The sequence below is a fragment of the Ornithorhynchus anatinus genome, chromosome 7 (assembly GCF_004115215.2).
Source record: "Ornithorhynchus anatinus isolate Pmale09 chromosome 7, mOrnAna1.pri.v4, whole genome shotgun sequence".
NCBI classification, from domain to species: domain Eukaryota; kingdom Metazoa; phylum Chordata; class Mammalia; order Monotremata; family Ornithorhynchidae; genus Ornithorhynchus; species Ornithorhynchus anatinus.
The window spans coordinates 73,357,528-73,375,521 of NC_041734.1; the positions used below are offsets into that span (position 1 = coordinate 73,357,528).

The 17,994-nt window shown below is 47.8% G+C and overlaps 1 protein-coding gene across 6 annotated transcripts in view; it reads right to left on the bottom strand.

Moving 5' to 3' along the window:
• ZDBF2 (zinc finger DBF-type containing 2) overlaps positions 1-12,302 on the bottom strand; it is a 30,323-nt gene extending 18,021 nt beyond the window's left edge. For 2 of the 6 annotated variants that reach the window (XM_029068867.1, XM_039912498.1), the window contains exons 1-6: positions 9,341-9,789; positions 9,158-9,220; positions 5,691-5,737; positions 5,064-5,148; positions 2,827-2,878; positions 2,138-2,189 (exon numbers count right to left, since the gene is read on the bottom strand). In XM_029068867.1, the coding sequence (XP_028924700.1) occupies positions 2,138-2,189; positions 2,827-2,878; positions 5,064-5,135 (176 nt within the window). In that variant the 5' untranslated portion in view covers positions 5,136-5,148; positions 5,691-5,737; positions 9,158-9,220; positions 9,341-9,789. The other 4 variants (XM_029068869.2, XM_016227232.2, XM_029068866.2 and 1 more) reach the window with 4 other exon arrangements.
• Between the last annotated feature and the right edge of the window lie 5,692 nt (positions 12,303-17,994).

A 17,994-nucleotide genomic window follows, 5' to 3' on the forward strand; every position in this document is an offset into this window, starting at 1 on the left:
GTGGAGGGTCTTAAATTGGATCATCAGGCATTTAATTATTTGAACAGCAAACTGGAGCTCCCCTAGGCTTCTAAGAAAGGAACATTACAAAATACATAAACAAAATGACCCTTGAGGAGGAGGATTCTTGAAGCAGTGGGTGGGATGGGGTTGAGAAAGGGAGGTGCAGCAGTAGCAGTAATAACATTTATGAAGCACTTAACTGTGTGCGAAGAACTATAGTAAGCGCTGAGAGAGAATACCCAGGTGGGAATTAGACACAATCACTGTCTTTTGTGGGGCTGACAGTCTGAGAGAAAGGGAGGCCTAAAAGGAGGCTACTGCTGGAATCCAGGTGTGAAGTGATGGGCCTGGAGAAGGGTCAGAGAGTCATTTAGACTTGGTGATAGGATGAATATAGAATGAACCCCAAATCCTCCTACCTCTCCTCCCTTCTCTCTTTCTACCACCCACCCCGCACGCTCCGCTCCTCCGCCGCCCACCTCCTCACCGTCCCTCGGTCTCGCCTATCCCGCTGTCGACCCCCGGGCCACGTCCTCCCGCGGTCCCGGAACGCCCTCCCTCCTCACCTCTGCCAAACTGATTCTCTTCCCCTCTTCAAAACCCTACTTCAAACTCACCTCCTCCGAGAGGCCTTCCCAGACTGAGCTCCTCGTCTCCCTCTACTCCCTCTACCACCCCCCCTTCACCTCTCCGCAGCTTAACCCTCTTTTCCCCCCATTTCCCTCTGCTCCTCCCCCTCTCCCTTCCCATCCCCTCGGCACTGTACTCGTCCGCTCAACGGTATATATTTTCATTACCCTATTTATTTTGTTAATGAAATGTACATCGCCTCGATTCTATTTAGTTGCCATTGTTTTTATGAGATGTTCTTCCCCTCGACTCTATTTATTGCCATCGTTCTCGTCCGTCCGTCTCCCCCGATTAGACCGTAAGCCCGTCAAACGGCAGGGACTGTCTCTATCTGTTGCCGACTTGTTCATTCCAAGCACTTAGTACAGTGCTCTGCACATAGTAAGCGCTCAATAAATACTATTGAATGAATGAATATGACGGCAACTGAAAGAAGTACTGCTGATGGGGAGCTAGGGAAGGGGGGAAGGCAGGGGGTTGACTTTTAGACAGCTCTAATTTTAGATAAGCAAGGGGACAACCAAGAGGAAATTTCCCAGAGTCGAGAAGAAAAATCAATCTGTGGGGAAGAGAGGAGCAGCAGGTGAGGGTGAAAAATGTCAATCTGAAAGTCAGGAGCAAATCAGGAACAGTTGAAACCCTGCGGACTGAAGCACTGTCCAAGGCCATGACTGGAGGGGGAAAGAGCAGAAGGCCCAGAACTGGGAGTCTTTTGTACCTCAGTACCACCATTCTTCCCGACTCATGCCAGGTTTGCTAAGCCCGTAATTCTAAGGCTTTCTGCTTGCATCTCCTCTACTGGAGATTGCCCTTCTGCTCTCATCAAATCCCAGCTTCGTTGGTTGCGTAAAGGAATAATGGAACTTTTAGGTCACTGTGGGATGAGAAAGTTTAAGTAACATATTATCTTAGTGTAATTGTGCTGATACATCACTGGGTGATTTAGGATTCTGCATTCTAATGGTTTCTCTTTCTAAGGAAAACTGCCTTCTGACAAATTTCGTCAGCACAGTTTTCTGTGCTCCTCCATTTTACCCCCACAGATTGTCAGTTTATGAAAAGTAGACACATAGCATGGCCTAGTGAATAGAGCATGGGCCTGGGAGCCAGAAGGACATGAGTTCTAATCCTAGCTCCACCACCTGTCTGTGTGACCTTGGGCAAGTCACTGCACTTCTCTGCCTCAGTTTCCTCACCTGTAAAATGGGGATTAAGACCGTGAGCCCCATGAGGGACATGGACTTTGCCCAACCTGATGACCTTGTATCTACTCCGGCATTTAGTACAGTGCCCGGCACATAGTGAGTGCTTTAACAAATACTAATAACAAAAATAGAGCGTGATCCTGTAATTTGGGGTGTTATGATGCAAGCAGAGCAGGCGGGCTATCATTCGACCATTGAAAACACAGTTATTAAGCTCCCTCATGAGGGAAAAAATCATAGCTGGTCCATTACTTCAACAGTTGAAATGGGCTGTTATTAACTAGCAGTAACTCTCTCACCTGCTATCACACTCAACTCCCGAAGAGGTTTCAACCCCTTGCCTTCCAGCACCTGTAAGAAAACAATCGGTGAGACAAAACTGGAACTAAAATGGTACGACCGAATCAACTTGATCTTTCTCTCTGCATCCTGTCGTTGCCGCCACCAACAAAATAAAACAAATGCCTCTCCTTTTATTTGAACAAAGCATTCTGAATTACAAAGTGCAACCATTTTTAAACTGCTAAAACTCAAAGGGGTTTAAAAAATAAGATTGAGTTCCTGTAAATGCTTACTTTGCAGCATATGCAAAGAGCTCCTTTAATGAAAGGCAACCTACAAGAGCTCCTCCGAACAACTTCAGAAACTAACCGAGATTAGGAAAATGGCACAGGGAGGTCACGTCGCATTGCAGACAAGTTCCTAAATCTGAGGCCCGCAAACACTGTTACCAGCTCACAAAATTTTAAATAGCTCTTCCCAACTTATCACTGTCCAAATACAAATTTGAAAGCCGTCAGCAACACTGCTGGAAAGCAACAGCCAAACACTAGAGGTCATAATTTCCAATTTTCTATAAATTTTTTCCTATAAGGCACAGCGTTTAGTTGAGCATCGGGCTTCTAATTCCAGAAGTGAATCTCCCTGGGCTCCCCACTACCCTATTCAGATTAGATACACTATTTCTAAAAGGTAGCAAGCATCTTACCTAGTGCTGAAGAAGCAGAGGTCTCTTTAGCTGCCTTAGTTTTCTTAAACATCTGCAAATCAAAATAAAACTGTAAAAATAGTATATCCAAAGACATAATATGAAACATTATTGTTTTATGTTCATTTGTTTTCACTGTGCAAGCATGATTTCTCCTGTTTTAGGTATTACTTTACCCAATTTAGACTCATGGGCCACAGACAATGACTTAATTTGATCTTCTATTCAAATGCTAAAGTGCCTTTTACACAGGTGTCTAATAAACAATGACACTACAGTAATGAGAATCGTAGTCCACTACTAATTTGAACACTAAGTATATAATATTGTGACAAATTATAGACAAAGCAACTTAACCGGACTTTTCAATATCCCAAGGGGGCAGAATTTTAGCCTCGGTGATAAAAGTATATAAAATTCCTAACATCACAAACCACTTCGCAATTGAAAATTCACTAAATCTACCAAGTTGATTTAACAAGGATACTAAAGTCATTGCTGAAAGGCTATCTGGATCTCTATCTCTAATCGTCGACCCCTTGCTCGCGCTGTCTCTTGCATGCAATCTCTCCCTCTTCCTATCTGATAGATCATGGCTCTCCCCATCTTCAAAGCCCTACTAAAATCATACCTCCTCCCAGAAGCCTTCCTTGACTCTCCTCTCCTCTCCAATCCTTATTTTCCTGCCCTTCTGCGTTACCTATGACTAACATCACCTATTCAGTTAAGTGCATAACCCCTAAGTACTTTGATATTCAGCCCAACCACAGCACTTATGTTTGTATTCTTATATCCTATTTGCAATTTATTTTACTCTGTCTACCCAACAGGACTGTAATAATAATAATAACAATAATAATGACATTGTTAAGCACTTACTATGTGCAAAGTACTGTTCTAAGCACTGGGGAGGATACAAGGTGATCAGGTTGTCCTATGTGGGGCTCACAGTCTTCATCCCCATTTTACAGATGAGGGAACTGTGGCCCAGAGAAGTGAAGTGACTTGCCCAAAGTCACATAGCTGACAAGCGACTGAGCCAGGATTTGAACCCTTGACCTCTGACTCCCAAGCCCGTGCTCTTTCCACTGAGCCATGCTGCTTCCTCAATGGCAGAGATGTGTCTACCAATTATATTGTACTCTCCTGAGCACACAGTACTCTGCGCATAGTAAACATTAACTAAATATCACTGACTGATTGATAAAAAGATGGGGAAGATTGCAGTAAAGAACACAGAAAAGTAGCTTGGGAGAAATTAGATTCAGGCATTGAGATTAACCGCCACATTCATAGTAAAGATGGCAGGAAGTCAAGGGTGGTTTTACTAAACATCTTATTTTTAAAAAGGCCCATTTAGGAACCCAGGGCCCAAACAGCCCTCTGGTTTGTTACTGACTCCAACTCCTTCTCATCATCGCCACCATCAGCAGGATTCACTGCTCAACTATGAGAAATAACATCCACATCACCTCTGCAGCACCTAGTTCCTTAGTTCGACAGAGCTAGTGCACAGACTTATTGTAATTAAAATTAATTTGTGTTGTAGAGAAGTTGCAGTCTATGCATTTTGTGGGTAATGCTCCAGAACCAGGTTGTGCATGATCCTCTACTTGTGCTGTTGCCTTAAAAGGTAATGGTGTTATAAATATTATTGCATTTGTTAAGGGCTTAGTATGTGCCAGGCACTGTAATAAATGCTGGGGTGAATATGAGCAATGCAAGTTGGAAACAGTCCCTGTTCCCCGTGAGGCTCACAGTCTCAATCCCCATTTTACAGATGAGGTAACTGAGACACAGAGAAGCCAAGTGACTTGCCCAAGGTCACACAGCAGACAAGTGGCAGATCTGGGATTAGAACCCAGGTCCTTCTGACTTCCAGGCCCCTGCTCTATCCACTGTGCCATACTGCTTATCAGATTGTATTTGCTAAATTTTGATAATGTTAGAATTCTATTAATTAACATTAGCTAGAGTGTGTGGACATTCACTTAGTCTTGAAATAAAGGGTAAATACCAAATACAAAATCATTTTGTCTAAATTTGAACCGAAGCTTAGTTCATTTGCCTTCTCTCATATGTATCAAGAATACATTCAGCACAAATATTAAATAAAGCTCATCCTATTTTGAAGCACTCAAAACTTTTAACCCAGGCAAATGGGCCAAGTTTCTATTTTAAGGTTAAGGCGTTTAAGGTTAAAGCTTAACTTCAAAGAGACACTACCAGACACCAACCTTGGCATTACCCTTCAAGGATTTCAGATGCTGGACATCTTTCTTCTCGATGGGCCCAGTCTCTGCAGGCATCTAGGTTGGCAACCTAGCAACCACCAAAAACATCTTGGTAACTGGGCATATGTCAATTGTCCATATTCCAGGAAAGATATGGTTTACTTTTGCAACTCATCAGTTCTTTTAAGTTTGGTGACGGGAGAAAATGTTTCCAGTTTAATGGGCTGTCGTATATTTAATAGGATATGCTTGGTTTTAACAATGAGGACATTACTTCCTTCTTTTCTATTTCACAGGCAATCAGAATCCCCTTGGGACTTTAATGCTGATGGGGTGAAAATACGGTGTCCTCCTTCATCCAGACTAGAATCCAGTGGGAACTAGGAAGCCCATGGCTAAGAAATGCATTAGCCAAATCTCTGGGCCATATATGGGCCCCTAAGGACAGTAGGACTCCAGACTATGAGGGGGGGGGAAGAGAAGGGAGGAGGAGAGCTGAGAAGGCAGAGGGGAGGAGAGGTGACCCACTGACCAAGCAATACCTTTTGGACTCACTCCTTCCCCGGCCCTACTGGCCTGCCCCAAGATCCACCACCCTTTCCCTCCTCCAAATTCCTCCTGAAAACTTACTTCTCCTGCAAAACCTTCCAGTGGCAGTCTCTCAAAGAAGAACTCTCCTTGGAGGAAAACAAGAAAAATAATTAACAATATTTTCAAACTTCTATTGTTTAAATTATTCTTTCTGGCCTTAAACTGCAAGTTATCTCTCAATATCATTTAGTCTGGTGCACTTGCATAATGGTGGTCACTAACTCACTATTTAGTGAGTGGTCACTAACTCATCATTTATTTTGAGATTTTTGAGGGATTTTTTAAATGTACTTGTTAGTAAGAATAATTCTGGAATGTATTAAGCGCTTACTGTGTGTCAGGTACTGTACTAAAGCGCTGGGGTGGATACAAGCAAATCGGGTTGGACTCAGTCCCTGTCCTGCACGGAGCTCACAGTCTCTATCTCCAATTTGGAGATGAGGAAACTGAGGCACAGAGAAGTGAAATGACTTGCCCAAGATCACACAGCAGACAAGTGGCAGAGTCGGGATTAGAACCTACAACCTTCTGACTCACAGGCCCGTGTTTTATCCACTATGCCATCCTGCTTTCCTAGTGCTTACTCTGTGCCAGACACTGCAATAAGTGTGGAGTAGATACCAAATAATCTGATAGGACAAAGTCCCTCTCCCCTATGGGACTCACAATATAAATCAGAAAGAGGAGGCTTTAATCCCTATTATACAGATGAGAAGTTAAGCAACTTGCCCAACATCACAGAGCAGGCGAGTGGCGGAGTCAGGATTAGAACCCAGCTCTCCAAACTCCCAGGCCCGAGCTCTTTCCACTAGGCCATGCTGCTTTCCTCAAGCTTGTAGATATTTCATTCTTACTGTAACAGAACTTATCTCTAGAGTTGGCTTTATTGAGTTAAACAGAAGAGGGGAGTCTGAAATAAACAACCAGTCAATGAGAATTAGGTGAAGGATAAGAAAGAAAGCAGAAGATAATAAAAGAACAGCCTGTTTTGCCACAGCATGGCTTTCCTTATGTGCTTTGGACAGAATGCTACTGCGGAACTGAGGAGTGCTCTTGAGACGACATGCTTCTATCTCGATAAGATATGACGTGCCATCAGAAGAACCTGTTTTGCTCATGGGAGCGGTGTTATCAAAAATGCCATGAGTATCCCAATAATGAGTCAATCACCATATTTACAGTCTAAATTCTGATAACCACAAAAAAAGCCTGCAATATCGTGCTAATATTTTTCACTACAATAGGCCATTTGCTTCAGTGAAAGAGCACAGGCCTGCCTGGGCGTCAGAGGATTTGGGCTTCTAAAACACTTGCCTACTGCGTGACCTTGGGCAAGTTATTTAACTTCTCTGGGCCACAACTTCCTTATTTGAAAAATGGGGATTAAATATCTGTTCTCCATCCCATCTAGACTGTGAGCAACATATGATACAGAGACTGCGTTCCATCTATCTCATATCTACCCCAGCATTTAGCTCAGGACTTGGCACATACGAAGCATTTAAAGAATCAATCAATTAAACTCACTGAGCACTTAATGGGTGCCGAGCACTAAGTGCTTGGGAGAGTAAAACGTAATAGTGGGTAGACACGTTCAATACCTAGACTTTTATTCACGAGGAGTACTAGGCAAGGGGAGAAGAATCCTTAAAGTCAGGATACCAAACCATGCATTCCACGGGGTCTTATCTTCTCTTCTTAGATCTTTGCTAATTTACACTTATACTTTATTCCTACATCCTGCATAGTATTGAGTGTGTCTCTACAAAGTAGGCAAGTTTCAGGGAGGTAATTATCCTGAACGTGTTTCTATCCTGGGCACTAAACATTAGTAACAACCGCCTCTGTGTAAGACATAAGGAAAATGTACAGCCCTAGTTTATCTCGAAGCTCCTTGTGGGCAGGGGATGTATCTACCAACTCTGCTGTATTGTAATAATAATAATAATGATAATAGTGGCATTTGTAAAGCACTTACTATGTGCCAGGCACTGTACTAAGTGCTGGGGTGGATACATTCAAGTTGGGACTTACAGTCTTTCTTAACTGCCACTTTACAGGTGAGGTAACTGAGGCACCGAGAAGTGAAGTTACTTACCCAAGGCCACACAGCAGTTAAGTGGTGGAGGCAGGATTAGAACCCAGGTCCTTCTGACTCCTGGGCCTGTGCTCTATCCACTATGCCTCTCCTAGGCGCTTAGTAATCTGCATGCATAAAGCGCTCAATAAATACCACTGATTGATTGATTTGACTGAGCCTACTTCCGAAAACCCAACTGTAGCCACTTCTGGCCAACTGTCAGAGTACCTTTTGCTTTGTCCATATTCCTCAATTGCACCTTCCAACCCCTGCCTGTCTTGAAATGGCCTTGAAACAATCCCCAGAGTTCCCCAAAAACAAGATATGGACATAATCTAATGTACAATCTTGTATACTTATTGTGTGCTCCCAAGAATCCAGTACAGAGCTTTGCACAAAGAAGGTGCTCATTAAACACTGACGACACCATAGCGATGAGGATATATAGCAGCAGGATGAGAGAAGGGAAAACTGCCCTGCAAAACGGGCTATCGATAATGCAGGGTCCTGGGACAATGGGAAGGTGCAATATGCATGACCGAGTAATCTTACGATCAAAACACCCAATCACCACAAGGGATACCCATGCCTACCAGGTCACCTCAGAGAGGGAGCAATGTAAGAAGAAGGATTTATTGGAGAGGAAGGTAAATCCACTCTCTAAACCTATCTATCCTTCCACCACTTCTGGGCTGCAAAATACTGCGCTTAGAACTGTACTCTGCACATAGTAAGCGCTTCAAAAATGCCATTATTATTATTGGCTTGCCCCACGGCTACCGAACCATTAGTGCTGATCCTCAAATATGAATCATACAGCTGGAAGGGAGCCCAAAAGGTCACCCAATTCTACCCCTAATAATGAATCTGCTAACGCTATTATTGTCTTTCAAACTGCTGATTACCTTGCCTCGGGTAAAAACTTCCTGTATGTTGAACTGCTGGTTAACCATAAAAATAATAAGGATAATAATGGTGCAGAGCACTCTAGGCATTCTAACCGATAGGTTTTCAAAATGGGGGGATGGAAAGAATCGTAGAATAGAGAAGCAGAGTGGCTCAGTGGAAAGAGCATGGGCTTGGGAGTCAGAGGTCGTAGGTTCTAATCCCGACTCCGCCACTTGTCTGCTGTGTGACCTTGGGCAAGTCACTTCTCTGTGCCTCAGTTACCTCGTCTATGAAAATGGGGACTAAAAAAAAAAAATGTGAGCCCCACATGGGACAATCTGATTACTCCAGATCTACCCCAGCGCTGAGAACAGCGCTCTGCACATAGTAAGCGTTTAACAAATACCAAAATTATTATTATTAATCATGGAAGAGTTCCTTGGGAGTTACAGAGTACAGAGCTGCAGGACCCGTCAACGGCCATTTGACAGTGGCGGTGGCAAAGTGCGAGGACCTATGTGAAACACAATCAACATACCTTCTCGTGCCTCTTATTCTCGCTCTAGCTCTTTCCCCCGATCTCCCATGACCTTTAAATATGCTACCAGAGAAGAAAGAAACACTGTCGTCTTTTGGGATCAAGATGATACTGGGAGGGAGAGATGGAGGAATGAGGGTCCTAGGAGGGTACAGGGGCTTGAAATGTTTGAAGGGCATTCACCTAGATTCAGTCGCTCAAGTACGAGCCAGTTTTGGAAGAAAACCAGTTTGTACAGTGGCTACGCAGGTACCCAGGAAACAACTTCTCTTGAAGTGAGCGGTACGTCGCTTCCCCTACAAAACTGAGGAATAATTACGTTTTTCCTCTGGGAGTTCAGGGCTGATTTTTGGCAACATACAAAGGATTCAAAAACAGGATTTTGGTAGCCTGCTCTCATTTTTCCAAAGTGCTTCCATACTCCTTATCTCAAACTGTCCTCACATCCCGGTATTTCAACCCCCATTTTACAACGGACACACAGCAGAAAAGCTGGCAATAGAATCCAGATTGTGACTCCCAAATCCACACTCTTCCCACTAAATCACCCTGTCTCAACACCGTATTTGAGCACTTTCTGGGCAGAGCCTTCATCGGACTGTGAGCCCGTCGTTGGGCAGGGACTGTCTCTGTTGCCGAATTGTCCATTCCAAGCGCTTAGTCCAGTGCTCTGCACACAATAAATACGGTTGAATGAATGAATAAATGAATGACTGCTCAAAATACAAGATTTTTCCCACCCAAACGGGCACGTGGACGGCCATAAGGCTGTGCAACTGTGGGCAAGTCACTTCACTTCTCTGTGCCTCAGTTTCCTCATCTGTAAAATGGGGATTAACTGTGAGCCTCACGTGGGACAACCTAATGACCTTGTATGAGAAGCAGCGTGGCTCAGGGGAAAGAGCCCTGGCTTGGGAGCCAGAGGTCATGGGTTTGAATCCCGGCTCTGCCATCTGTCAGCCGTGTGACCGTGGGCAAGTCACTTTACTTCTCTGGGCCTCAGTTCCCTCATTGGTAAAATGGGGGGGGTGAAGATTGTGAGGTTCATGTGGGACAACCTGATTACCCTGTACCTACCCCAGCGCTTAGAACAGTGCTCTGCATATAGTAAGCGCTTAACAAATACCCACATCATTATTAGAACAGTGCTCTGCACATAGTAAGCGCTTAACAAATACCCACATTATTAGAACAGTGCTCTGCACACAGTAAGTGCTTAACAAATACTCACATCATTATTATGATTATTATTATAAGGGAGACCCTTCAAGTCAGTTTCTGCTCAGGGGAAAGAAGGTGGTACCCGAGGGGGAAAGCTGCTTCTTCAGGGTTGGGAGAAGGGGACCAGGATACCACGCCCCCGAGGTACCTTATTCATTCAATCGTATTTATTGAGCGCTTACTATATGCAGAGCACTGTACTAAGAGCTTGGTATGGACAATTCGGCAACAGATAGACACCATCCCTGCCCAATAACGGGCTTATTAACGGGCTTAACCCCAAAGGCTGAAGCCGAGGAGCAAAGGGAAGCAGCGTAGCTCAGTGGAAAGAGCCCGGGCTGGGGAGTCCGAGGTCACGGGTTCGAATCCCAGCTCTGCCACTGGTCGGCTGTGTGACTGTGGGCAGGTCACGTCACTTCTCTGGGCCTCCGTGACCTCATCTAATAATAATAATATTTGTTAAGCGCTTACTAGGTGCCGAGCACTGTTCTAAGCGCTGGGGGAGATACAGGGTCATCAGGTTGTCCCCCGTGGGGCTCACACACTTTTAAAATGTAAAATGGGGATGAAGACTGTGAGCCCCACGGGGGACAACCTCATTACCTTGCATCTACCCCAGCAGCGCTTGGCACATAGTAAGCGCTTAATCGATCCCAACGTTATTATTATCATTCCCCTGGGCCTCGGTCACCTCACCAGAAGTGGGGGACTACGAGTGCGAGCGCTCTGCGGGGGTATACCAAATATTTTTATATATATTTACATATATACATGTGTGTCTATATATACATATTTGGTATACCAAATTCCAACATTATTATCATTGCCCTGCGTCTACCCCAACGCCACGGCGGCTCTGCCGCTCGCCTTGCTGCGGCTCCTCGCCCGGGTCACTTCGCGGGGCCGTAAACTCGTCGACCGCAAGACGGGGAGGGAAGCGGCGGCCGTCCCTCTCACGCCGTCGCCTCCCCCTGCCGATCTATGGCCCTCGAGCCACCTCGGCGCCGGGCGCACGGCACAGGCTGAATGGAAAAATGATTATGAGTGCGCTGGGCACACAGGACAAGCCGAATGGTATGATTATTATCATTAATTATTACTATTGCTGTGAGGAGGACGGGGTTTAAAGGGGGGAAACGGGCGGGCGCGTCGAGGCGCGGGCCCACCCTAACGGCTCCTTCGACGCCTGAGGTGATTCCCGCCTTCGCCCGGTCACGTGGGCGCCGTCACGCGCCCTCCCCCGTCGCGCGCCCCGTCACGTGCGCGCGCGCGGGGCACCCTAACGGCTCCTTCGACGCCTGAGGCGCTTCCCGCCCTCGCCCGGTCACGTGGTGGCGTCGCGCGCCCCCCCCGGTCACGTGCGCGGGGCACGTGGGGGCGTCGAGGCCCGGGCCCCCCCCCCCCAACCGCACGGCTCCCTCGACGCTTCCCGCCCTCGCCCGGTCACGTGGGCGCCGTCACGCGCACGCCGTCAGGGCCGCGCGAGGGCGGGAAGGGGGCCCCAAAGGCGGGGCGGCCCGCACACCTGCCGCAGCCTTGGCGGCGGGGAAGGCCCGGCCCGGCCCGGCCCGGCCCGCTCGTTCCCCGCGGGGGCCGGAACAACCCGGGCGGGCCGCCGGGGTCGCCTCTTTTGGGCTCTGGGTTTTTTTTTTTTCTTTCTGTTTTATTTTCCCGCCGGAAGCGCCGAGGCCCCGCCCCCCCAGGCTGCGCGCGCCGGGGCGGCCTGGAAACGGCCGCGAGGTGTCGCGGCCCCCCCTTCCCCCCGCCCCCCACCCCCAGCGCTCGGCGCGCATGCCCCCTTCCCCGCGCGCGCGCCGAGCCCCCCGAGGCGCCGGCCGCCAGCCGGCCCCGGCCCCCGCCCCCGCCCCCCGCTCCGTTGGCCGACGCTCACCTCCATCGCGGCGCGCGCAAACATGCCCTTCCGGGTCGCGGCCGGGGGGGGGGGGGCGGGGGGCGCGCGGGGAGGAGGGGGGCGCGCGCGCGCGCGTTTCCTCTTCCGGGTCACCGAGGAGGCTGCGCGGCCTCGCCCCGCGCGCGCGCGCGCGCACCCGGGCACTCCAGCCCAGCGATTAAACGCCCCCTAAAATCATGATCGTGATGCCGTTTGTTAAGCGCTTACTATGTGCAGAGCACTGTTCTAAGCGCTGGGGGGGATACAACGTCATCAGGTGGGCCCACGTGGGGCTCACAGGCTTCATCCCCATTTTCCAGATGAGGTCACTGAGGCGCAGAGAATAATAATAATGTTGGTGTTGGTTAAGCGCTTACTAGGTGCAGAGCACTGCTCTAAGCGCTGGGGGAGATCCAGGGTCATCAGGTGGTCCCACGTGAGGTTCACAGTCTTCACCCCCATTTTACAGATGAGGGAACTGAGGCCCAGAGAATAATAATGTTGGTATTTGCTAAGCGCTTACTAGGTGCAGAGCACTGCTCTAAGCGCTGGGGGAGATCCAGGGTTATCAGGTGGTCCCACGTGAGGCTCACAGTCTTCACCCCCATTTTACAGATGAGGGAACTGAGGCCCAGACCAAGTGAAGTGACTTGCCCACAGTCACACAGCTGACAAGGGGCAGAGCTGGGATTCGAACCCATGACTTTCATTCAATAGTATTTATTGAGCGCTTACTATGTGCAGAGCACTGTACTAAGCGCTTGGGATGAACAAGTCGGCAACAGATAGAGACAGTCCCTGCCGTTTGACGGGCTTACAGTCTAATCGGGGGAGACGGACAGACGAGAACAATGGCACTAAACAGCGTCGAGGGGAAGAACATCTCGTAAAAACAATGGCAACTAAATAGAATCGAGGCGATGTACAATTCATTAACAAAATAAATAGGGTAACGAAAATATATACAGTTGAGCGGACGAGTACGGTGCTGTGGGGATGGGAAGGGAGAGGTGGAGGAGCAGAGGGAAAAGGGGAAAATGAGGCTTTAGCTGCGGAGAGGTAAAGGGGGGATGGCAGAGGGAGTAGAGGGGGAAGAGGAGCTCGGTCTGGGAAGGCCTCTTGGAGGAGGTGATTTTTAAGTAAGGTTTTGAAGAGGGAAAGAGAATCAGTTTGGCGAAGGTGAGGAGGGAGGGCGTTCCGGGACCGCGGGAGGACGTGACCCGGGGGTCGACGGCGGGATAGGCGAGACCGAGGGACGGCGAGGAGGTGGGCGGCGGAGGAGCGGAGCGTGCGGGGTGGGCGGTGGAAAGAGAGAAGGGAGGAGAGGTAGGAAGGGGCGAGGTGACGGAGAGCCTCGAAGCCTAGAGTGAGGAGTTTTTGTTTGGAGCGGAGGTCGATAGGCAACCACTGGAGTTGTTTAAGAAGGGGAGTGACATGCCCAGATCGTTTCTGCAGGAAGATGAGCCGGGCAGCGGAGTGAAGAATAGACCGGAGCGGGGCGAGAGAGGAGGAAGGGAGGTCAGAGAGAAGGCTGACACAGTAGTCTAGCCGGGATATAACGAGAGCCCGTAATAGTAAGGTAGCCGTTTGGGTGGAGAGGAAAGGGCGGATCTGACTTCTGACTCCCAAGCACGGGCTCTTTCCACCGAACCACGCTGCTTCTACTCTGTGCGGGACACTGCCCTAAACGCTCGGAGAGTCATTCATTCATCCGTAGTTCTTGAGAAGCAGCGTGGTTCAGTGGAAAGGGCCCCAGCTTGGGAGTCAGAGGTCGTGGGTTCGAATCCCAGCCCCGGCTCCGCCACCTGTCAGCTGTGTGATTTGGGGCAAGTCACTTCACTTCTCTGGGCCTCAGTTCCCTCATCTGGAAAATGGGGATGAAAACTGAGCCCCACGTGGGACAAACTGGTCACCTTGTAATAATAATATTGGTATTTGTTAAGTGTTTACTATGTGCAGAGCGCTGTTCTAAGCGCTGGGGAGGATACAAGGTCATCAGGTTGTCCCACGGGAGGCTCACAGTCTTAATGTGGGTATTTGTTAAGCACTTACTATGTGCAGAGCACTGTTCTAAGTGCTGGGGGAGAGACAGGGTCAGCGGGTTGTCCAACGTGAGGCTCCCAGTTAATCCCCATTTTACACATGAGGGGACTGAGGCCCAGAGAAGTGAAGTGACTTGCCCACAGTCACACAGCTGACCAGTGGCAGAGCTGGGATTCGAACCCATGACCTCTGACTCCCCAGCCCGGGCTCTTTCCACCGAGCTACGCTGTACTGAGCGCTTGGAATGTTTGAGACAGAGGTGGATGGGCAATCACCGGAGGTTCTTGAGGAGTGGGGAGACGGGGACTGCACGTTTTTAGAGAAAAAATGATCCGTGCAGCAGAGTGAAGTATGGACTGGAGTGGAGAGAGGCAGGAGGAAGGGAGGTCGGCAAGGAGGCCTATACGATAGTCAAGGCGGGATGGGATGAGTGTTTGGATCGGCGGCGTAGTTTGGATGAAGAGGAAAGGGTGGATTTTAGTGATGTCGTGATGGGAGAACCGACAGGATTTGGTGACTGATTGAATATGTAGGTTGAAAGAGAGAGAGGAGTCAAAGCCACCTTCAGGCTTGGGGCTTGGGAGATATAAGGAGGATAGCCGTATTAGCTACAGTAATGGGAAAGAGGAGGAGGACAGGGTTTGGGTGGGAAAATAAGGAGCTATGTTATGGACGTGTTTAGTCGGAGGCGGCGGCGGGACATCCAAATTGGGATGTCCTGAAGACAGGAGGAAATACAAGATGGCAGAGAAGAGATGTCAAGGACTGGAGATGTAGATTTGGGAATCATCTCCATAGAGATGGTAGTTGAATCCATAGGGGCAAATAATAGTATAACAACAAGAATAATAATAATAACAGAAGTATAGTTATGTGCTTACTGTGTGCCCGACACTGTACTAAGCACTTGGGTGGATACAAGCAAAACGGGTTGAACAAATGAGTTAATAATGTTGGTATTTGTTAAGCGCTTACTATGTGCTGAGCCTGTTCTAAGCGCTGGAGCACTGTTCTAAGCACGGAGAAGCAGCGTGGCTCAGTGGAAAGAGCCCGGAGTTGGGAGTTGGAGGTCATGGGTTCTAATCCCCGCTCCATCACTTGTCAGCTGTGTGACTTTGGGCAAGTCACTTCTCTGGGCCTCAGTGACCTCATCTGCAAAATGGGGATGAAGACAGCCCCATGTGGGACAACCTGATTACCTTGTATCCCCCCCAGCGCTTAGAACAGTGCTTGGCACATAGTAAGCGCTTACCAAATGCCATCATATATATAAGTGGAGAGTGGAAGGCCGAGTAGGAGCCTGAAAAAGAGACCGAGAAGGAGCAGTCGGAGAGATAGGAGTATCAAGAGCATGGGCCTGGGAGTCAGAATGACCTTGGTTCTAATTCCGGCTACACCCTCGTCTGCTGTGTGGCCTAGGACAAGTCACTTAACTACTCTGTGCCTCAGTTAACTCATCTTTAAAATGGGGATGAAGACTGTGAGCCCCATGTGGGACATGGATTGGGTTCAACCTGATTAGCTCGTATCCACCCCAGCACACAGTAAGTGCTTAACAAATACCATAAACCAAAACAAAACCAAAAAACGAGAAGACAGTGTCAGTGGAAACAAGGTTAGGTAATGTTTCAAGGAGAAGGGAGTGGTCCACAGTGTTGCAGGCAGCTGAGAAGTCAAGAAGAATTAGGATGTAATAGAGGCTGTTGAATTTTCCAAGAAAGTCATTGGTGACCTTAGAGAGGTCCTTATTTATAACCCTTCTATTCTATTCCACGTGGGACAACCTGATCACCTTATATCCCCCCAGCGCTTAGAGCAGGGCTTTGCACATAGTAAACACTTAACAAATACCACTGCTATTATTACATATATATTACCCCTATTTTGTTAATGAGGTGTACATCCCCTTGATTCTATTTATCATGATTAAGTTGTCTTGTTTTTGTCCGTCTCCCCCGATTAGACTGTGAGCCCATCAATGGGCAGGGATGGTCTCTGTCTGTTGCCAAATTGTACATTCCAACTGCTTAGTACAGTGCTCTGCACATAGTAAGCGCTCAGTAAATACTACTGAATGAATATATATACATGAATAATCAAAGTACAGTTAATTTATTCTGATAACACTGTCAATCAATATTACACCTCTTTTTCCCTTATAGACTACGCTCCTTTTGGATGAAAAATATGTCTCATGCTTCTGCTGTACTTAACCAAGCCCTTAAAAAACACATGAAAAACTAATTTAGGTTAGGTCTAGGGTTCCATTGCGTGCCAGAGTACAGTAATTTAATATCTGTCTCCCCCTGTAAACTATAAGCTCCTGGTGGGCAGGAATTGTGTCTGTCAACTCTATTTTATCGCAGTAAGAGTGTTTCCCCTCTCAGGATGGCACCTGGAGTGTTTCCAGTTCTCCAGGCTCTGCTACAGGAGGGAGAGTCAAACAGAGGCCTGCCCTTTCCATTCGTAGCTCGGCCAGTGGTAGCGAGTGGAAGGGCCATCTGCTACGTGTCAAAATTCACAGCCGCGGTATGGGAGAGTTAAGAGCGGAGAATCAAGTTTTCTGCGTGGAAGAAAGCGGTGGTAAACCATTTCCGAATTTCTACCGAGAAAACCCCGTGGATCCACTACCGGAACGATTGCAGATGGAGGTGGGGCGTTCTGGGAGAGAGACGTCCGTGGTGTCGCTAATAATAATAATAATAATGTTGGTATTTGTTAAGTGCTTACTATGGGCCGAGCACTGTTCTAGGCACTGGGATAGACACAGGGGAATCAGGTTGTCCCACGTGGGGCTCACAGTCTTAATCCCCATTTTACAGATGGGGTAACTGAGGCACCGAGAAGTTAAGTGACTTGCCCAAAGTCACACAGCTGACAAGTGGTAGAGCCGGGGTTCGAACCCATGACCTCTGACTCCAAAGCCCGTGCTCTTTCCAGTGAACCACGCTGCTTCTCTGCTATGGGTCAGAGATGATCCGACGGCATAAGACAAGCCAAGGAGGTGTTTAAAACAGTAACTGCTCACTGACTGATATTCAATAAATACCTTTCTGCTGCCACAACCACCCTGACTGGGCGGGGAATATGTCTATTGTTTTTTTGTATTTTCCTAAGCGCTGAGTACATTTCTCTGCACACTTTAAGCCTTCAATAAATACACCCGAATGAACATCATCACTACTACTACAGTTACAACTATGCATTATCCAGGAGTGAAAATAATAAAATAAATTGAGATTACAGACTTCATCAAGTCATCATAATGGCAATTATGGTATTTGTGAAACGCTTCTTACGTGCCAGGCACTGTTCTAAGCCCAGGAACAGACAGGGAAAATGACCGGAGGACTTTCACAGTAGCTGATATTCTTACCCCGGGAGACGATGATAGCGTTAAATAAAGGGGAGCTTCAGTAGTTCCAGGAGAAGGTAAGAGAAATCACTCCAGCGGCGTCCTCCAACTCCATTACTAACCACAATTTCCAGCAGAGGGCAAAAGGGATAATAGCCACCCAGCAGCAGAAGCAGCTGCAGTTTCTTTTATTAGTTTCTCTTTTATTACTGCTATTCCAATCTGCAATGGATTTTCCAATGCCATTAGTGGCCAACTTCACAGCCCAACTCAGAGTAACCATGGCAGCGGCTGCCATCACTATTTAATTAACTCCCGTTGCTGCTG